The sequence below is a fragment of the Pyxicephalus adspersus genome, chromosome 4 (assembly GCF_032062135.1).
Source record: "Pyxicephalus adspersus chromosome 4, UCB_Pads_2.0, whole genome shotgun sequence".
Lineage (NCBI taxonomy): Eukaryota > Metazoa > Chordata > Amphibia > Anura > Pyxicephalidae > Pyxicephalus > Pyxicephalus adspersus.
In genome coordinates this window covers 135272004-135294150 of record NC_092861.1, presented here as the reverse complement: position 1 = coordinate 135294150, position 22147 = coordinate 135272004, and the positions used below count along the sequence as shown (strand labels likewise).

The 22147-nt window shown below is 38.4% G+C and overlaps 2 protein-coding genes across 2 annotated transcripts in view; one reads left to right on the top strand and one right to left on the bottom strand.

Moving 5' to 3' along the window:
* The window catches only part of GTF2A1L (general transcription factor IIA subunit 1 like), a 35819-nt gene extending 21349 nt beyond the window's left edge, over positions 1–14470 (top strand). The window contains exons 8-10 of the mRNA XM_072410284.1: positions 6980–7219; positions 10804–10893; positions 13019–14470. Coding sequence (XP_072266385.1) covers positions 6980–7219; positions 10804–10893; positions 13019–13126 — 438 coding nt within the window. The 3' untranslated portion in view covers positions 13127–14470. The remainder of the gene's footprint in view (positions 1–6979; positions 7220–10803; positions 10894–13018) is intronic.
* Positions 14471–16882: 2412 nt separating this feature from the next.
* The window catches only part of LOC140329891 (lutropin-choriogonadotropic hormone receptor-like), a 44763-nt gene continuing 39498 nt past the window's right edge, over positions 16883–22147 (bottom strand). Inside the window, exon 9 of the mRNA XM_072410283.1 lies at positions 16883–18148. Coding sequence (XP_072266384.1) covers positions 17017–18148 — 1132 coding nt within the window. The 3' untranslated portion in view covers positions 16883–17016. The remainder of the gene's footprint in view (positions 18149–22147) is intronic.

The following is a 22147-nucleotide window of genomic DNA, read 5'->3' as shown; positions in this document are numbered from 1 at the left end:
TCCCTTCACTTCTAACAAAGTCAACAAACCATGTAAAAGTTCCAAAGACACCAGTTTCCTAATATCCGCCATCCTCTGCACCTTCCTGTAACCCTTAACCGCCTGCCTTACAACCAATTTCTTAGTGAAATCCTTGCCCCCCTTAAGCTTACAATAAAAGGCCATCCCAGCAGGTTTCCTATTAATAGCCGCAACGGACACCTGCTTTGTAAAATCGTGAGCCAGCCAAAACCACAGCAAATGTACTGGCTTCACCCCCGGCCTCCGACCCCCTGCTCACATAACCGATACCACTCTCTCCGCCTCATAGGCCCCCCAAGTCCTCTCACTCACCGACTGTCAGATCATATTACCAATCAATCCAGTGCAAGCTTCCACAACACCTCCGGACAAGGCTCCCCGCGCTGCTCTGCCTCCGCCGCCAACACGTGAAACCTGTCCCACTGGAAACAAGATAATGCATCAGCTATGACATTACTCACCCCAGAAATGACTCGCAAACAAATAAATGTTATGTTGCAGACACTTCAGCACTAGATGCCGCAACAGCCACACTGCCGGGACTGACAAACTAATAATAGCCTGCACTACGCCTAGGTTATCACGATGAAACTTCACCTTCTTGTCCGCCAGTGCCTTCCACCACAATTATACCAGCACCACGATCTGTAAACAACTCTTAATCCATAGCCGCCACTGGGACTTCTAACCACATAGCTCTGCCATTGAAAGATTTAGGAAACACCTTCCCACCTGCAAATCAGCCCTCACTTCTTTTGACAAGTGTACAAAATGTCCTGGGGACTTAACCCCATCCATAGCAGCTGCTAACCTACTACAAAAGATTCTACCCATTCTGACCACTCTACATACAAAATAATTTTTCCAAACAATGACTGCACATCCCCCAACTACATCTTCCTGTGTCCACAAGCTGCCACCACCTCCGCCCGTAGAGCCACTAGTTTGTCCTGAGGCACCCTACTCTCCATAGCCTCAGAATCCAACTCTATCCCCAAAAATGTGATGGTCGTCCCTGGGCCATGTTTTTTCTTCCTCTAGCAGCACCCCGAATTTCTCTGCAACATGCACCAACGTTCCCAACAAAACACTACAAACTGAACTACCTGCCGACCCAATCAACAAAAAGTCATCCAAATGGTGAATGACTGAAACCACCCCCACAAACGTCCTAAACACCCACTCCAAAAATGTACTGAACATTTCAAACAAGGCACATGAGAATGCATTCCGGATGAACCAGCAAAAGACAAAAGGCGGTTTCAATGCCTTGGCCATCAAAGCCCCTTTTCCATAGCATCGAACCCACTTATTAGCGGCATCCAATGACGTGTATGCCACTGAACATAAATCAGGATCAATCCCATCATTCACCGATCCCCCCAAAGGGAACGATAAATGATGTATCATCCTGAACTTACCCGGCTGTTTTTTAGGAACCAGTCTTAGAGGGGAAATCACCAAACCTTCTAGCGACTTGTCCCTGAAAGGCCCACTCATTCTCCCCAAATTCACCTCCTCTGACAATTTCTTCGAAACCACTGCTGGGTAACTGAACACCGATTGTAAATTTTTTGGTTCTGCCGGAATTGCCACCAAATTGCATGGAATGCAACCTATTAGGATACCTACCAAGGAAGGGCGCATCCTTGCGATGATCACTAGTGTCCTGCCCTTTTCCAAAGCCATCTCCCCTTACTTGCCCATGGTTTCCCCCACATCCTGAACATTCGTGGCGGAAATGACAGCCTCCTCCGAATATACAGGTGCCCTCGTTATAGAGCCAGCATATCCCTCTTTTCTTACCGGCCGGCGAAGCAAATCCTTGTTGCCCACCGGCCCCCCCTTGATAGGACTGTCCACCCCCTGGCCTCCCAAAAGACATAAGCCGCATCCAAAGACCTATGTCTTTATGGTAACATCTCAAGGACGGCTGAACAGCTTTGGGCTGACGAAATTGTTAGTCATAAAGCAAACACGCCATGCCCCCATAAAGCTTGTATGCCTCCCTAATGGTATCAAGATATCAGAAAAGGGTTGCACACAGCCCTGACTGCTTTTCCCCTAGAACACTCACCAGAATACTCAATGCCTGCAACCAACTAAAAAAGATGCGAGGAGTCAAATAGTATCTGTGCTGTTTGCTCTCCTCCTTGCACCCATCCCCCACCGGCCTATCGACTAGCAGTAAAAGCGAAAAATGTCAAAATAATTTAGAATGTGCTCATGCACCTCATCTTTTAGGTTATTTCCAAGGGGTCCCTCGAAGCAAACATAAACTTCTCCTCTTCCTGCATCTCTCACACTGTCCGCTGTATGCTCCAACAACTCTGCTCTCCCAGAAGGCACGCCGCCCCCCCTTCCCCCAACCGAATACACGACCCCCTCATGATACCTGAGCCCACACAAATCCTGCCTGCCACACTCTCAAGACCTCACATGCTGGGTAATGAGAGCTGCGCTCCCTGTCAACCGCAGCCCCCTCACCAGAGCTCCGCCGATGAAGGCCATTCCCTCCCTACCCTCTGCCCGTCCTTGGCCAAGCGCTGCCCAGCCTGCCTGGTAGGAGGGTCCCTCTGGTGGCTCCCAATGTGGGCTGAGCTCTGGCAAAAAGTTCAGGGCTCAGGTGCGCCTATGCCTCCGAGGCCGTAGCTCCCCTAACCTAGCTGCAGCCCTAAGCTGTGCCATCAGGGCGTCGCAAGACTCCATGTTGTAGACCTACCTACAATTTTCCTTCCCACAAAAAAAATGTCCCCCACTTCCGATGGACCCTCTTACTTAATCCGTTCTATTCTCCTTCCCGTTACTTCCGACCCGACCTCTAGCTAATCCCACCCCTTTTTTCTCTCACTCACATTAACCCTTACAAAACCTGCAGGGGGTGCCCCCACACCCTGTCATGCATGCCCTCCGCTTATTCCTTGCTGCGGGCCTCACTATATATTTCATTTTTGTTGCATTGGAGTACCGCACGGATAACGTGTACCATAGTGCAGTGCATTTTAGTGCCACCTCAATGCACTGTTGCAGTACATTCAAATTGTAGCACATCACAACACACATGTCTGCTACTGTGGACTCCTTCCATGGTACACCTGCACTTCATTGTAAAAGATTTTTACCAGTGAGCGTGAGACCATGCAATGCAGCTAGGAAAGGATAAGTTACATATTTATTCAACAAAGTGTTTTTATCTCTAATAACCTTTCTTTTCAAAATTGTCTTTAACCTTTTGTTGACCTATAAAAATTTGTTTTTTTTTTTTTTTTTAATTTTTTTATTTTAACCTTTACTTTGACATACTGATGGCATTGCTTATGTTTTTCTTCCCACAACAACAACAACTGCAAAAGATTTATTGAAAATGTGAGGATAGTTCTACTATTATTGGCCAAGTTTCTCTGACACGCAAGGTGAGGATGTTAAAGTGTGGAAATGAATGTACACAAGCAGAATGTGGTAATGAAAACCGATGTTTAATTTTTAAGAATAAGGCTAAAAAGGGGAAGAATAGGTTAATAATTTGGCAGAACAGATAGAACCTAAGTGGCATTACACACTTGTTCCTACAATACAAATGACAAAGACAATCTGCTTCTGAGCACAACTGCACTTTTAGCAATAAAATACCTAATTTAGCAATTAAACCTCAGAAGCCATACACATCTTTGTTGTAATTTTGTGATTATCGTTGTTTTAAAGTGAACGCATGCACTGTTTTAACAAAAATGCCACAGGATGTCTTCTATTACCCCTATTAGCCAGAAAGTTCTTTCCTTGACCCATCTGACCTGCAAACTCCATGCAGATAGTGTCCTGGCAGAGAATCGAACCAGAGCCCTAGCACTGCAAAGGCCAGAGTGCTAACCTCTAGCCGTGCTAGCCACCGTGCTGCCCAATGACTGGGTTTTTTCTTCCTTGGTTACACGGACATATTCCAAGGTTACAATGCCAGAACAGTTTGTGTTATATTTGCTTTCTTAGGTTACCCCCTATAACGCTGTCCAGAAATCCCATATATATTTTTTTCCTGATGCATTTTTCATAGAAATCGATAGTGGTGCATGTAAACGAACATCAATATTTCTTCTTTTTCTCACCCGCTTTTACTTAACAGGCTGTCTACTATACACCATAAAAATTTATATTATATAGCTTGTTTTTTAATTTTATAAAATATCCTTATTTTTTCCAAATTACACGTTATTTCGCTTGTGTGTGTGCAAAAAGGGGGGTAGTAATTTTCCTTGTTCTAATGTGACTTTGAAAAAAAAAAAACTTTTATATGAATCTTTTCTTGGCTCTTTCTTTGTGTTTTTTGTTCAGCTTTAGAAATGTAGCTAATTTTAAAATGTGCATGTATCTGGTGAAAGGCCTGCTTTAACAGTGGCCTCAATTTTACTGATTGACAAAACTTTTCTTTTCCTTTTGAGTTACTTCGATGATACATGGAAACCATGATCAATTATTTTGAGGAAATATAAGAATCTCTTAGCAGTGCTCATATATTCTGTTGGCTACAAATCTTGCTAAAATGCCACATTGCTGTATGTAGATTACACCGGCTATAGTTTATATATAAAAGTATATACATATTTTTTTTCACATTCCTATATATTGCTGCCCATAAGTGTGCAAAAATCTATCTGTTTGTTTCTATGGTTCACGGTGTTTGTGTTTGATGACTCTTGGGCATTGTTTGCTTTTCTGATTAATGAAAACACTGCAGTTAAGCTGGTAGGAAAAGCTACTACTGGCAGATTGTGAATCCCTCACTAGCTTAAGAGCTGTACTGTTTTGAAGTGCAATAAGCTCTTGGTCAATAAAAATCCAGCCACTGAATACTAAAGCATCAATTACAAGTTGCCATCTTACACACATTTATTACAATAGGAAAAGCAAGAAGATCACTTTAGATTTGTTTCTGAATTAAATGACTATTTCAGCTATGGAAAAATGTTTTTTCTTATAAATTGTTATTTAATCTTAATAAATATTTTATTGAAATGTTTGTATTGCTGAGAGTCCTGACTCAGCATTAAGGTTAAGTATTATGTGTGTTTGTATTCTTGGGCAGGAGAGACAAACAAGGCTTTCTTTTGGTTATACTGATTTGGAAAGCATTTTGTAATCTATATACAAATCCAAGAGAATGTTTGTTTGTTTTTATACCAAATGACCAGTGTTCAATTTAAAGTGGAACTAGAGTTTCACTTTTTAAAATTCACGATCAGGCAGAGCTGCCTGATCGCTGTCCAGGTTAGTGTAGAAAGCTGGCATACCTGGTGAATTCCGGCTTCCCCTTCAGCTGAGTTAACTACCACAAGTCTGCATGGAAGTTATGCCAACCTGGCTTTGCCATTCAAGATGGCTGAAGATAGAAACCAGGAAGAGAATAAGGAAGAAGTTGGCTGTGCCTATGCCGGATCCAAAACAGGTGAGTGTATTAATTTTTTTAAAATCGGGCAGGAAAGAGTATTTTAATATATTAGAGTGTATACAAAGAACATAGGAAAGAAGGCGGTTGGAGGCTGAATACGTTCAGAACATTAATTATGTATTGATCAACATTATTTCATATATAATCACATAGTCAGGAAAATATCACCATTCCCATTGTACCATCATGGGATAGGAATATTTGTACTAGACATAAGTATTCCTAACAACTTGTACCAGTTTGATTCTTTTGAAGAAAGGATTTCATTCCACTTTAAATTAGCCATGAGTGTATTTAGTAGCAATGAATGTGATGTTCACTGTAGGCAGCTAATTCACTGTAATTTAAAGCCAATTTATCATCCTTAAATGTTTAGTGAATGCCGTCTATACTATTCAATGTCTATATTCACTTGACAAAAAAATAAATAAATGAACAAGTTTGGATGTTATTGTTCATTTTGTTCATATTTCAAGGATATATGTACTTTTCTCCTTTTTCATGGTTCAGAGCTGTAGCTTCTTTTTGGGTAAAAACTTTTAATGTTTGTTCAGCTGGATAGGGGAAAATGTGAGAGGTGTACAGTTTGGTGACCACTTCCAAAATGTTGTTTTTCAATTAAATTCTGTCCAGTGACCTTTGTCAAATAAACAGGGTGAACCTCCCTATTAGGAACACAGTCCAAAATAATATAACCTGACAGTGGTTTTGTACTTCTCCACCCATCCATCTAAAACAAACCAAAAAAAGTTTTATTCCTAGATTATGTAATTCGGAGTTTCGTATGACATCCAATGTTTTTAAAAATGCTAATGAGCAAGACTGCAGACTCTTAAAAAGTCATTCTGTGATATGCAGTCTGTCTTTGAGAACTACAGTAGTGCTTAAAACCAGGGAACACACACATTCATTTGTGCCATTTTTAGACTTGAATACTATAAATCACCATCAGCCATTAGAGGTCAGTGATTAGGACAGCCAGCTGCATAAGAACCTTGTGTAGACTAGCACAACTGTAATAAAGCTCATCCTAAAAAATTGTGCTGATAATTATTCTCTGAAAAATTAAAAACATTTAGTGCGGTTAGAGCAAAATACAGGGGGCCACTCTTTTTGCCTGGAGGTGCAACGTTCATATGCAGAAAGGGATTTTTTGGAGTAAAAGCTGTGAACATGAGAAATAATGTTTCTTGGGACCTGTATTTGTTCCGGTCAGGAAATGTGTGTTTCCAAGTGTACTGTGTATCCTTTTGCCTTTGGGGATCATAAAAAAATATTATTTATTGGAGCAAATTTATTTATGTTTATAAGAATTGTGGGTTCACTCTGAATCACCGTCAGGTTTTACATTTGTTTAGTAGAAAGTTAATAATAATTTTATTTATATAATAAATAATTTAATTATTATTTAATTTAATTAAATCATATTTATTTAAAAAAATTTTTTAACCAAATCGTCTTTTCTTTATACAAGCTACAAATTTCAAGACTTTAGCATGTTGTTGATTTCTCCTTTAGGTATCTTCTATGGAGAATCTCCTATCTCCTGGAGACATTGATATCATTCAGCTTGATGGTGCAGGGGACACTTCCTCCGATGAAGAGCTTGGAACTGTCAGGGATGTAGATGAAAATGAGTTTCTTGGCATTATTGACACAGAAGATCTTAAAGCTCTAGAAGAGGAAGATTCTGGCTCAAATGACTCAACTAGCAGTAGCAGTGATGATGAGGACCCAGAGATTGACATAATTGAAGAGGTAGATTCCCTTTTCTTTAGTTTTCAATCAATATGACCATTGTAGATAATTGATATCAGTGACTGGTATTTATAAATTCAGTTCCACAGTCTGTGACACAAATGTGTTTTTTTCCCCATCTATGAACACATAGTATGTGGTAAGGTCCTATATTTGCTTCTTTACAACAGCTGTTCTACAAAGTATGGCTTCTCTTATATTAGGTTTTATATATAATCCTTACACATTCAGTAGATAAACTAAGCAAGCACAGAATGAAGGCCAGCATAGCAGGGATTTCTGCCACTAAGAAGTACAGTATATCTACAGCTAGGAATGGGTCAAAACAATTTCCGAATCCTCACTGCTTGGTACATTTAAATCTGTTAGAAAAAAGCTCTTTGTCCAATTCACAAAACTTTCCAAAGTAATTTTTAAAATGAATCCAATCAAGAATTCAACAAAATGTTTACAGACCATGCCAAGCAAGAAGCCTTTTGCACCCATTAAGGAAAAGAAGGGAAATGCATATGGGCGGAGACGGGGATGAGGATCAGAGTTTGGGAATCCAGACAATGGTGATTCATTACTTGAGAAGTAATATGCATATATTACAAAATGAAAATGTGAATTCTCTCTGAAGTTGTCAACCATTTTGCTTTCTACGAAGTACAGTGGTACCTTGGTATAAATCCTTAATCTGTTCCAGATCCTTGGATTTATACCACAGGACTTATACCAAACAAATTTTTCCCATAAGAAATAAAAGGAAAATGATTAATCTGTTCCCATTAAAAAAAAAAAAAACATTGTTATTGGCATATTATACATTGGTGGGGCTGTATGAAATAATTTAAACACTGCTTAATACTAAAGTACATTAATACAAAGCAATCAGATGAAATAAATGAAAATGTAACCTACCTTGCTGAGAAGAGTCGAGTGCCTACTAGGATGGTGCTGAGAAGGGAGGAGGAGGAGATGTTATGTAAATCACAGAGAGTTATAGCGCGGGTTGTTCACTGAATGGTAGCAACTGACATACTGACGCTGGTGGGAAGTCGTGGCTTTGTCTCGAGAAAGCTAAATAAGGGTAGCGTGCAGTGTTATGACTCATTTTTACCCATAAAAGTTCTAACACAAAGGTTGTATACCAAGCAAAACTTTTCGTGTCCAAACAGGATTTGTACCAAGTTGGACTTATTCCAAAGCAGACTTATACCAAGGTACTGCTGTACACAGTAAAAACATCACATATCAAAAGTGAGCAAAGAAGAATGTTAAATGGCAAAATATAAAATTAGGTTGATTTTTTAAGCTTTTCAAAGCATGTCAAATTCTGAAACTAAAGACCCTAAACAGTTCTGTACATCTAGAAACATTTGCAGCTACAGTTATGAGCTCTAAAACGTAAATTGTCTGCAAAGATTCCAGTATGAAGATATGGGAAACAAACACAGGAGGTAAGCTATAATGTAGCAATATTACTGTATAATTACAAAGCGGGCCACATGTTGTAAAAGGTAGGTGTGCTTAAATGCTCACTGGTGGAAAATTTGCTAAGTTGGCAACTTAATGTCAAGGATGTGCAGAATATCTGTCTCCACACAAACCTCATAAACGTAGACAAATTGGTAGCACTCAATGCTAATGGTAAGTCAACTGAACTGACTTTGTCAAAATAAATGAAAGATAATGGTTCAGTAACACTCCAAATGAGATGCCTACATCTGAATCTGTGATGATGGGGGTAACTATGGAGATGCCAATCTCCACAACGAATCTGAACCTTGAATGTATTGCAATTCTCATGCATAACACCCACACATAACTTTATGCCATAGAAAAAGTGCATAGGAAAAGACTCAGAACTCCTCCTCTGCAGTTTGAGAACTAATCTAGAAATGTTATACCATTTTCTGCCCATGTGGAACCAGAACAAAATGATAAGAATGAGTGTTACTCAAATAAGAGTGAATAGGACTTACTAAAACTCCCACTCTACTGAACACAAGGAGCCTGATTTATATAAACTCTCCAAGACTGGTGAAGATTTACTATCATAGGGGAACAAATATGATCCAGCAAACCTGGAATGGGGAAAGATTTGGTCATTTAGGACCTGCACATAAAGGCACTTGCATTCATCAGTATGTATGGGCAGCCTGGAAATTGTTCAATAGACCCTGAATGTCTAGATTGTTTAGAAGCTGTGTAGGAATGGGTGATGTTAAGTAAAGCTGACATTGCTGGAACTCTTTGCGTTTGGATATGGGATGAACATTAATTATCTGTGTCTGGCTATCTCTCTTAATTTTAACCTAACTCTACAAACCTTAGGGCTATAAATGTGGTATATGATATATTTTATTACAAAGCTGTCAAACTGAAGGCATACCTTAGTGCTTTTTTTTTCCCCCATTGATTCTTTTTTTGCTATCGTGCTGACACATCTTGAGAAATCAATTAATGTTATTGATTTAATTGTGCTAGATAAATCAGGGTAATAATCAACACAATTGTCTCAGGCAGCTTCCGATGTGTTTAGCGTGTCTTTCCAAGGCATCTAAATGTATGTTTCAGCTTTACGCTGTCACATAACTTAAACTACGCGTTTCCTTTAGCAAAATTAATGAATTCATTGTGCAGACATAGGATTGGGCTCCAGAAAACTACAGTTTATTGATGAAGCAAACAATTGACCTTTGTAGTCTATTACACATAATAATGTTATAGATACCTTGTGGCGGTTTTAGGAGTCTGGTTTAAATGTTTAGTTACTACATATGCAGAATACATTCTCATCTGTAAATACCAAGTTCTTTCTGCAGGATGACATGAAGTGTATAGTACCATTTTATGGTAGTCTGTGCCCCTAAATATTCTGTATTGTAAATCCCCTTCACAGTTCTACATAGGCATGCATAATGAGGATATCCACCTCACAGTATGATTTTCATCTTTGAACTCTAAAACACTCACCTATATAAAAATAAATATATAGTCAATGCAAATCATCTGGTTCAGCACTTCTGAGTTTGCTAGTAGTGGTAAATAAACGATACACTTCACATGCAATTATTCTTTTCAATAAAACTTACCTTAATAGTCCATTCTCACATAAAAGAAAACACATTTCAAACCTTCCCTTGAAAATTATACTTTTCTTGGTGGGAATTGATAGCCTATACAAAATTCTACTAGATGTAAATTATTTTATTTTCCTACAGGTTTATGGAGTAAGCAATTCTAAAGTCACTTCTATTTCTAAGCATGCCTATTATTAAATATATCAAAGTTTTTATAGAGAAGGTAAGGGTTTAACTCTGACAGTAATTTTTCCTTTCTCTATTTCCCAACCTTGGGTGCATTCTCTTTGCTTCCTGTTTGGAGTTAGCAGGAAGTGATGTCTTCAGAGTAAATTCTCTCTAAAACAGTTATTAGTGACTAAGTGCCCCCTTTGGAAGACCCAGGGACATCTCAAAATTGGATTTGTTCTTCAGCACAGACATAAAAAACAATGATGAGGTCTGACTTTCACAAAAATAGATTTAGATACAGCTCTATTTCTTTTCACTAAATAAATGATCTTTCTTTTTGTTCAGGACCCATTAAACTCTGGAGATGATGTGAGTGAGCAAGAAGTTCCTGACTTGTTTGACACAGACAATGTAATAGTGTGTCAGTATGACAAGGTATTTAAAAATTCAAACTACAACCTTTTATAAAGATGCAAACTTGTTTCAATGTTATGATATATTTTTTTTTTTTGCATATGGGTGTATTCTGTAGGGGCACAGAACAGCAAGAGTGGGGTAATGTTACAGCCGCTGTCAGATATTTATTGCTAAGATAATTCTTATTTACTCAATAAATGCACGGACAGGTAAGTTGATTATCTTGTTTTATGACACCCCTTTGACAAAAAACGCATTATGATGGCTAGAAGACTAGGTCAGAGCATCTCAAAGGGTGTTCCCAGTATGTTGTTAGTACTTAAAGTGGTCTAAGAATAAACAACTGGTGAATTGTCCACAAGGTCATGAGAGCCCAAGGCTCATTTATACAAGTCATGGAACAGCGGACGCCACTGGTGGTCTGTGAGAAAATTTTGCTGTACTGCGGCTCTGGCCGGTGTGCCCCTAAGCGGGGTCAGGAGAAGGACCCTGCTTGGGAGGGTGCACTTGTCAGAGCCACAGACCATGTCCCCCATACGGATCACAGTCTCAGGGAAGTGGGGGGGGTTGTGTCTCTGGACAGTGGGCGGGTTCTGGCATCATGACATCACTATGTGGGAAGTTTCTTCCCCTTTGAGTGACACCTGGCTCCCCCGCATGCACGGTCCGGAGCTGGTAAATTTAGTAGTCCGTTGGTTTGAAAAGGTTGGTGACCACTGTTATGGAAGGCTAGTCTGTTTGGTCAGTCCCACAGAAAAGCTTCTGTAGCACAAACTGGTGAAAAGACTTAATGTTGGCCATGAGTGAATGGTGTGAAGCATCACAGCTTGTTGTGTTTGGGACAAAGTAGTCACCGACCAGTTAGTGCCACTCCTGTTCACTGATGAAAGGGTCTATATTGGGCCCCATTGCATCATAACTGGACAGTAAAAGAATGAAAAAGATGACCTGGTGAGATTAATTCCATTTTCTTTTTAGTCCATATGGATGACTGGGAGCATTTAAACTGTTTTGCTCCTTATGCTTACCTAAACCAACCCATAATACCCATCCACAGATGCATATCTGCTGAGAGCTGATGGCTGCAGTTCCCCTGTTACACCCAGTGCTGTTCTGCTTGGCCCTGTGCATTAGAGTCCTGCAGACCTCTAGATGTGATCTAGAGTCTAAAGGTTGTGCATAGTACAAAGAAAGAAGAACCAATATATTTGTAGCAAAAACATTGCAATCCTTTTTTACATTTGGTGCACTACAAAACAAATTATAATTTTTGAGAATTAAATTCTATTTGAATTTTTTAGCACCTTTTACATTGGAGTACCCAGATAATCAACAGCTAAGCAAGCTGACCTACAGGAACCAGGAGAGGGCTGCTTATGTATTAAAAGCTGCATTTTAACCAGTCTAGCATCACTTTAGGCTCACTTTAATTTTCTAAACAACAAACAATATACACTCAGATTTGTTCCACACATGATGTATTATTTATTAAAATGTGAAACCGCTCTTCTGATTTATTTTAACAGTTACGGCTTTGGCTACCAGAAACATCTCTAGGGGTATACAGATTACCATCTGAGAATCACTGCATGACATATTTTTAAGTAATTTGCCTGATAATATCTCCAGCTCAGCTGTTGCTGCAAAGACTAACAATGATTAAAAAAAATAGATGACAATGGTATAATGTAAGGAATGATTTTCAGTCTTCAGTAGAATGTTTTACCAAGACATCGGTTTCCAGGGCTTTTAATTGCAGGCAAATGGCAAAAAAAAAAACACATTACATAAAGTGGTGGTGAAGTTTTATCTGCTAAAGTTTTTTTGTGCAATAACCAGCTGCTTGAATTGCCTATGATAAAAGTGGAACTTTAGTTCCACCTATTAAAGATTCATTTTTTTTCTTACATACGGTATAATCTTTTGACCAGTAAAGACACTTTGGAGCTCTGGGTTGTCTCTGCTAACAAAACAATGACCACATAAAGATTTTTAATCTGTAAAACAAGTGATCATGTTTGTTAAACTCATAGAAACAGATGTAACAGCGTACAAAAAAAGGGTAAACGGTAAAGTTTGATTCGAAGAACCATTTAGTTTGTTAGCAGCAGCCATCTAATTGCAGTATGTTTTACTTTTCCAGATACACCGAAGTAAGAATAAATGGAAGTTCTACCTTAAAGATGGAGTTATGTGCTTCGGAGGGAAAGATTATATTTTTTCCAAAGCAATTGGGGAGGCCGAATGGTAAAGAAGATTCGGTTTTTGCCTAAACCCTCTCTAGTGTTCACTAGTGTTATTTGCTTTGTTAAGGGATTAAGTTGGGGGGAAAAAAGTTTGGTTTCAGATACTTAAACTGTATTTAACTTTCCTGGCAAATGTCATTTTGTGAAGCTTGCAAATGGCATTAATTACTATTTATGTTGTGTTATATTTAGGTATTTAAAGTATCCTTTGTGTGTTGTGTGTAATGAGTATTGTTTGAATTACATTTGTTGCCATCTATGTCTCATCTAGCTGACAATGGGACAGCCATATAGATACAACATGAAATGTTAACCGTATATACTCGGTGAGCATGTGAGGACAAAAAAGCAAGCTGCCAATGCAAACTATAAGAATGTTCATTCAAAGGCCGTGAGCAGGTTGGTGACCAAGTTGTATTGGTTAAAGCCCAGGTCCAGCTACAGTATAAACATTTTCAAACAGTGTGGTATTTACCTATCTTTCTCTATGCAGCGTGCTACTTTCATGCTACTCGCAATCTACTCAGGTTTAATAGGTTGCAATAGGTATGTACACTCAGTTTAGAGCACAGTGCGGATGTACACTTCTATTGCAGCCCATGTCCTCTGAGTAGATTCTAGGATACATATTTCTAGAATCATCCATCTTCTTGTTCAGCAGCCATGACATCACCAACCAGGTTTTGTCATGCAGGTATTTACACGGAGGAATCTCTCCAGCCGGCAGTAATCACTTACAACCTGTTAAGAAACCTTCAACAAGTCTCAATATGGTGTAAGAGAGACTTAGCATCCAATGAAATGCAGATGCTCTAATGATTAATGATGTGGCTGTGGTTTGGAGGCCCACTCTCATCTGGCATGAGCCTCCTGCAGTCTCCTTCCATTGCTGGCCATAAACAGGGATTCCGGTTAGACACTATGATGGCACCACAGGGTCAGACAGATGAAGAAAAAAATGCCCCATGGTAATTGCCAAAAATAATTTTTGTGGGACGTGTCACAATTGAATATTTCATAGGCTGTTTCATAAAATATCACAATTACCATAAAATTGATAACTATTTATTCTTTACGAGCACGCAATACACGCTGACACCATATAAGTTACAGAAGAAAAAAAAAAATAAATTCTGCATTAAAAAAACTGCATTTACTGTTATTATTTATTCACTTCTTCAGAATTACTAACTACAGCAAAAGTTTATTCTTTTTCACTTTCTCTACTTTTTTGGTTTTGTTTTGTTGTTTAACTGTAAAGGAGAGGTCTGCAATGTCACATTGTGGGCAGACTATTCAGTATCTGTTAAATATTTCCCCAGGCTTGTAATTGGCCTGACCTACTTCTCTTCTAATGATTAAATAAAAATCATATTTTCCATATGCAACCTCTACTTAAAAAAAATTGATCTTCTCTGCAGCATTCTTGGATTGCACTCTGACATAGACAGCGGTCATACAGTTGTGTAGCTGCACAGATATATATAGATTTATATTATTTAAATATGTGCAAATAATACTTGTTTCTTCCTTGCTGAAAAGACCATCTCTAAACAGGACTGTCTAGCTTGTTTCTCTATAACCAGTAGTGTTTGTAAAGGTTTACTATAAAACTGAATAAAGATGTACAGATTTTTGTAGTCATTTCCAGTGACCACATGGGTGAATGCATGTTGTACAAACAGCATTGTTCTGTTTTTATATGGATGGGGGGTCCTTGGTGGTTTGCTCTTTAGCAATGCAGCACAGTGGATAGTTAAAACACGTTAAATGCTGGCAGCAAGGTAACTTTAAGTAATGGTCCCACCTGCTTCCATTGTTTGAAATCTTAGCTCTACTTGTAAAGGGTAAATGTAGGTTGAGATGGTATAATCTGTTATTTTCTTGGATAAGGAAAATTGGAAGGAGCAGTTCAGTTTAGCTTGAAAAACATAATTAGTTTACCTATTACTTTTCATCCTTTATCATTAACTGAACCTGTGATAGCTAACTTGACTAGCTAATCTCCCTACCAATCTGTTGGGTCCTCCATTTACCACTGTAAACACTCATCAATTCTTCTTTAAAGGTTCGAGAGTAGATATGCCATATTCTGTGAGTGCAGATCTAGGAGTAGCAAGTGGCCTGTTCTGAGATGTGTGTACAAATAAAATCTCAGCTTTTTAGAATATAATAGGGTTAGAATATTGTAATTATGCTGTAGAGGGAGTGAGTGTATGTATGTATGTATGTAGGTATGTGTGTGTGTGTATTTTTATATATATATATATATATATATATATATATATATATATATATATATATATATTGTACATACATTTCTTTTTATAGATTCTTTTAAAAATGGACCATTTTTTACTGATAGATCATTTTCGTGTAGCATTAATTGGTACAATTGAGGTGTGATTAGAAATTGGCAAAACATTGGATGAAGCCTCTCACATTTAAAGACGAGAATATAGGAGAGACACAGTAGTTACTGCCACTGTTACAATTTGTTTCCCCTTCTCCCCTGCAGCGATACATGACATAAACTTACCTGAGCTCTCTATGGAATCCCAGATAACTTTTCTTTTCCGCTGTGCATTCTCCTGCTGTGTTGTCCAATAAATCTCTGCTGATGTGTAGACTTCTTTCCTTGGGCCACCAGTCGTGACTTCCACTGGCTCCTGCTATGTCTTTTTGGCCCCATGTACCAGTTTGGCTGGCAAAAATCTAAATTGAATGGCTAATCTGACAAAGTAGCAATGGTAGGAGCACAAGCAGCAATAAGTACCTTAAAAAGGTCAATATATATCAGCACCGTACCCTGTAACTGCAGAAGTCTTCGGAATAATAGTCAAACCCCAAATCAAGTGCCCCTGATCTTCAAACTAAAATAAACTCCTTTTAATACATACATATTTAACTCTACCACACAAATAAACTTTGCTCTATTGGTGAGAACTCATCTCATGAAATCTGCTGGGAGTACAGTTTCCTGTGTCTTCCTCAGCACTCACTAAATCTATAGTTATGTACACACATCAGATGGTCATTGCCTGCGACAAACAGTGGTGCAGTGGTTCCCTAACATCTCTCATTAATCAAGCCAGACAATGACTGCTGTTCATTCCGATGGAGGAGAGCACAGCGGGGTGCCCCTCACTTGTCCTCCCCCTTTCCATGACATTTTGTGTTCATTCATCTGCCATTGAAAAGGATAACAAAAGATAATTTCCAGCAACAATCCTTTAACATCTGTTACCCCCTGTTTTTACTGCCTCTGTATCCCAGGAAGCTTCTGGAGGCTTTTTCTTGCAATGGGGGAAAATATGCTCACGCATGCACAGTTTTTCCAATTTACAGCAAGCTAAGCCACCCAATCTCCCGCCTGTGCAGTGAGATATTGAGTGGCATAGCCAGAAGGAGAAAGAAGATGGAAGAAGATGTCGGCGCCCAGTGGTTCTTCCATGCTGGGATGAAGGCGAATTACAGGACGGCACTGGACCTAATTGAGGAAAGCTGCAGATGGATCTGGGGCCCTGCGGAAGTAAGGGTAAGTGTGATATATTTTTTTTTAGGTTCAGTTGCAATTTACCATTAATAATTATTATTACTTACAGGGAGCTGGTTTATTGGGATTCACAGACTGGAGACACAATTATTTGAATTATCTTGACTAACCATTATTTTTTCTTCCATTATTTCTCAAAACACCATGATTTTGTTTTTTTTTGGCAAACAGTTTTTAGTCACAGCATCTTCCATTCATCTTATTTCTTTCAAACATTTAATACAAAAAATACATGTTTACAACAATTAAAATAGAAGTTTTGTAACAGCGCTTCATATATACATAAATCTGATTTACATATTTACAATAAGTCCTCTGTGAGAGATATTCTGTGCAATTTTAACTGCCAATACATGCTGGTTTGTCATTTACGTTCAAGTACTGGCAATCGAAAGTGTTAAGATGAACATCAGCCCGGGAAGGCTTCTTTGGTCCAGTGTATAGGCTGTCGGTTTTACAGTTTGATGTGTAGGCAGTAAAGTTATTGACCCGGTAGAGTTCTGCCTGAGCCTTGCAACATCCAAACTTACTCATAAGCAGGAAGAAATCCCTTCGAAAGGCCTTGGTGAAAATGGCATAAAGAAATGGATTTGCGCAGGAGTTTACGGGATAAAACAAAACCAGCAATATTTTTGAATTGGTCACAGTAATAAGGGGAACTTTAAAGGCTGCAGAAATAGCAAAGAACGATATTGGTGCCATACATGTAAAATCAGTAAAGATGAGCACTGCCATCTTTTTGGCTATTTTTGTGTCTTTGTTGGTTGGTGTTAGCTCTGGATTTTGCACAGCGATGTAGATTTTGATGTAACAAGCACAAATGATAATAAAGGCCAAGACATTCAGAACCAGGATTAGTATAATATATGCCTGAGAAAGTGGAGTTTCTATATCCATTGGTAAGCAGATGCTGACTTTGATGTAATTGCTAACTCCAAAGAGTGGTAAAAAGGCAATTAGCAAAGAAAAAATCCATCCTCCCAGCATAATCAGGATCGCGTGGCGCAGACGCAGCTTTCGGTCCAGTTGCATTGCATAGGTTATGGTGTGCCATCTTTCCAGGGTGATCACAGTCAATGTATAGACTGACAGCTCACTGGAGAACACTGTGAAGAATCCTGCTGCACTGCATCCGCTTCCAGTTTGCCAATCAATAGCATGGTTATAATACTGATTTTTGGTCTTGGAGTCCACTGATGCAATCAGAAGTAAATAAATTCCCATGCAGAAGTCTGCAAATGACAGGTTGCACATTAGGAATCGGGGAACTGTAAGTTTGTAATGACTTGTTAGAAGAACAAACAGAACCACAGCATTGCCTGCAATGGCAAGTATACTAATGAACCAGATCAAAACACGAAGGAAGTCATATCCCATGATATCTTCACAAGGGTTAAAAGCATCCGGCTCTGGAGTGCATCTCAGTGTTCTAGGATGACACAGATACTCGTAGTCTGGGACTGGCTCAATGCTGTAAGAAAATGTATACTCTGTATAAAACAATGAAACATTGACATGACAAACAACTCATAACGCAAAAATGTAAATTCTTACAGCACTATCTAAATTGATAACATTTATTATTTTATAACTATAGTACTAATAAATAATTTGGGGTTCTGCTTAAAAGTATTTTGTTACTATCTGTATCTGTTTTGTCATTTGCATCCCCTATTTAATGTACAGCACTGCGTAATATGTTGGCGCTATATAAAAACTGTATAATAATAAAGGCAAACCTGTTTTTAATAAAAATAAATGATAAAACTTTTACCTTTCTCACTGCCCACTAAATTATGTATTGAAGTCATCTGAAAAACTGAAACACTTCTGGGATATTGACAATTATGGAAGTGTAGGTTTCCAGCCCCCCCCCTCCTTTTGTACTTTTGTAGACATTATGTCTAATAGTTGTGTTTTTTTTAATTGAAAAAATATTGTAATGTGGTTTAAACTTACATCTAGTATAAGTACTAAATCTAATCAGATATTTTTTCTCATACACCCTGGAGTGCAGCACTCAAGCGAGGAGAGGGAAGGGCAGTGCTAGGTGCTAATCAGGATCTGTTGCATGCACATGTGCTGGCAGCGAATATCCACAACATCAACAGGACAAGAAAGCACTTATGATATCACTGCACCTTCATTGTTCAATAGCAAGCTAGGCATTGAGAACGGAGATCACTGGACCATGTCACAACAGAGCTGGCTGTGCGCATCTCTAGCCTTTATAAATATGAAGATTGTACAACGTAATGTGGAAATCTGGGAAGCAATGATTCCTGAATTGTATAATTCTTTGAAGGCTTGGCAAATCATTATGTATGTATTTATAATAATAAAACTATTGAAATTTACTGATTTACCTGGTTTCCAAGCCAAATCCCTTTTATAACTGTGTGCCCACAAATCACCTATAAATGTGTCCTTTAATGTTAAGTAATCAGTTACAATATGTGGAATAGAAAAAAAATACAAAGTAATGTTTAAATAATTTGAAATTAATGAATTATCAGCTGAAACAGATTGGTTAAAAACACCATTTATTTTATCACTGCAATTATCACATTGTTGGTAATAATCTTATTATGTATTTGTCTGCAAAAGCTTCTGGTGCAATGTAGCTGCATTGGCTGAGTTGGCTTCCAGTTTTAATCCATTATTTATACAGTTCTGGATTGCAAATCGTAATCAACTAAACATCATTACCATATTAAAAGCTGTTGCTGTAAACCTGCATTCAGGAGGATTAATATGGAGCATTGTGACTGTATGATGTTACTAATTTAACATTGAGTTTGCAATATATGGGTATCTTTTATTTTTGACCATATACCATTTACTGTGTTCAAAGAAACCTAATAAATGCAAAAAAAGTCATAATGTTACATTATATAAAGCTTATTTCTGAGTGAGCATGTAACCTTTACACCCACTCACCTAGGTATGGAGTTTAATTTAAACATTTGTTTATACCTTTATATATTGTGTACAAGGATTGTGTGTTGAGGTCATTTAAGCTTTCTTTTTAAATGCTTTTTCTCTATGCAATTTTTTGTAATAAACATTATGTTTTTGTCACAATACATTAACATAAAAAAAGAATACATATTTTAAGAACAGTGACAGTTACAGCTTTTAGAATTGTGCTGCACGTGTGCAAGATGGTCTTGTGTGTAAGCCTTTGGCACGCAATGCCTTTCTCTGTAAGCTCATTAAATTTGTATATAGTTATACATGACAGTTTATTTTATTACCCAGTTTTTTAATCTGAAAAAAAATTTCCTTGGCTTATATTGGTTTTTCACTAAAGCTGGGTACACACGTGCAATAATTGTAATTGGAAAGGATCTTTCACAATCCTTTCCAACAACTAAGGACTGCACTTTGCAGTCAGCACTGTTCTGCTGTATGGAGAGGGGAGGGGGAGAACATCGGGGCAGCACCCTGCTGCGTGCTCCCCCCTTTCACTTCCATTACGATCGTTCGTTGTCTGTGGATCCGCCAGGGCAGTCGTTGGACGTCCGGCGCTGTTCACACACCAGATTCTCGCCCTGAAACGATTATTAGACAAGAAGCACTGCAAGTGTGTACGTAGCCTAATCCTGTTACCGTGTCCCCTGGTCCTCTATATGCAGAATGGTGCATAATAAACATAACAGTATGTACTCATCTTCTTAAGTGACCAACAGCCTAATCCCTACCTTTCCCTGCTTGGCACTGTTAGTGCTGGATTGGTAATATGGTAGCTGGGTCTGTGGCTGCTAGAGCAGAAAAGTAAATGCAGGTATGTGCATACAGTAATTCAATGTATCCCTCAGCACATGGGGGAACAAGGGATGCAATGACCAAAGCTGGGGAACAGTGACAGTGATTCACAATAGTGGAAATACACTTTGCACCTCTGACCACCTCTGTGGCTGAGAAGGACAGGGAAGTAAGGTGGGAATACTCCCCTGTCAAATACCACCTTAGTCAATAACCATCATCAAAGTAAGGCAACGTGATTCTGGGAGGAATAGGGGGTATCAATTGTGCAGTGTCTAGAAGGGTGTAAGTGGTGCAGTGGGGTTAACAGGAGCAGTTGTGCTGTGTGTGTGTAAGGAGGGGGGTTACAGGTAAGTTTTCATTTTTTATCTTGGGTTTATACTTGAGTCAAGCAGTTGTTCCTAGGATAAAAAGATTATCTGCTTCTTTTCATGTCAGCTTATTTTGTAGTATATACAGAATACAATTTTATATAGATTCACAAATGAAATGCTGCACACCAATTATGCAATAAATTTGTTTTCTGCAAGTGCAACAGTGAAAAGCTTTACAATCAAACAGCTGCTTCAGGCATCCCAACTCTTTTCCAGTTTCCTTCTCATCAACAGATCTGAAGAAAGGACAAGGATGTCTGAAACAGTTCTTTCATTGTGATACCAATGTGCCGTAAAATCAGACAAAGCATTTTAAGTATATTAGAGCAGTCCATAAAATTGTGTAAGGCTAACGTTTGAATAATAACTATTTTTTTTTTATCTTTTTAGGACTTTCAAATATAATTTTGCATCCCAAAATGTATGAAAACTTTTTAGTGATATAGATTTTATTCAATGTTACTGCTCTGATACACAAAGCAAGTTTTTTTGACTTAGGGCAGTGAGACAATATTATTGAAGATAACAGTAAGCTGAAGTACTGCTCAGTGGAGGAAATTTTCCTTTTATTACGGTCTGCTGTTCGTTGCCAAGGAAAAAAGAATATTGGTGATAGTGGGATTTAATTACCCACAGTGTGTCAAAAAGATGTCAAGGGATTTCTAGTTATGAGTTTCGCTGCTTTTTTTTTCTCTCTGGCAAAAATAATTTAAACTGGATGTTTTTTAAATAAAGCAGTAAAATTAGAATAGTGTGTGATGCACAATGTAATAAAGAGTAACGATTCCATTACCAAATAGCTGTGGTAACTTTTTAAATAATTTAATGAGCATACAGCAGCTTAAACCTGGTTTAATATATGAACTTGTAAGAGGTAGTTAATGTGCCATCATAAAAAGATCTCCCAGGTATAACTAAGAGGTTACAAGGTTCTTCCACAATTCTATAAAGAAAGGCCAGGAAACAAAATAGGCTTATTAATTTTTGGGTTATTATACAAGATCTTGTGCACTTTAATGTTCATTACCTAATAAAGGAGCTTCAACCTCCAAGTGCAAGTTACTGCCAACTATGTTTGATATTTGTTTATCCAGTACAAATATACTTACTAGCCCAGTGAATTCAGCATTGTCTTTATCTACCCTGACATTCTTCCACTGAATATCTTATGCTATGCCACTATCTATATTTACTTTACCTGGCTCTGTTCCTGTTTTTCAGAGTCGGGCGTCTAATGACTTAGGCTACGTACACAGTAGTGGTAGTAGTGGCATATATGTCATTGGAAAGGATGACGACAAATGACTGCACGATGCACGAGCAAGTGC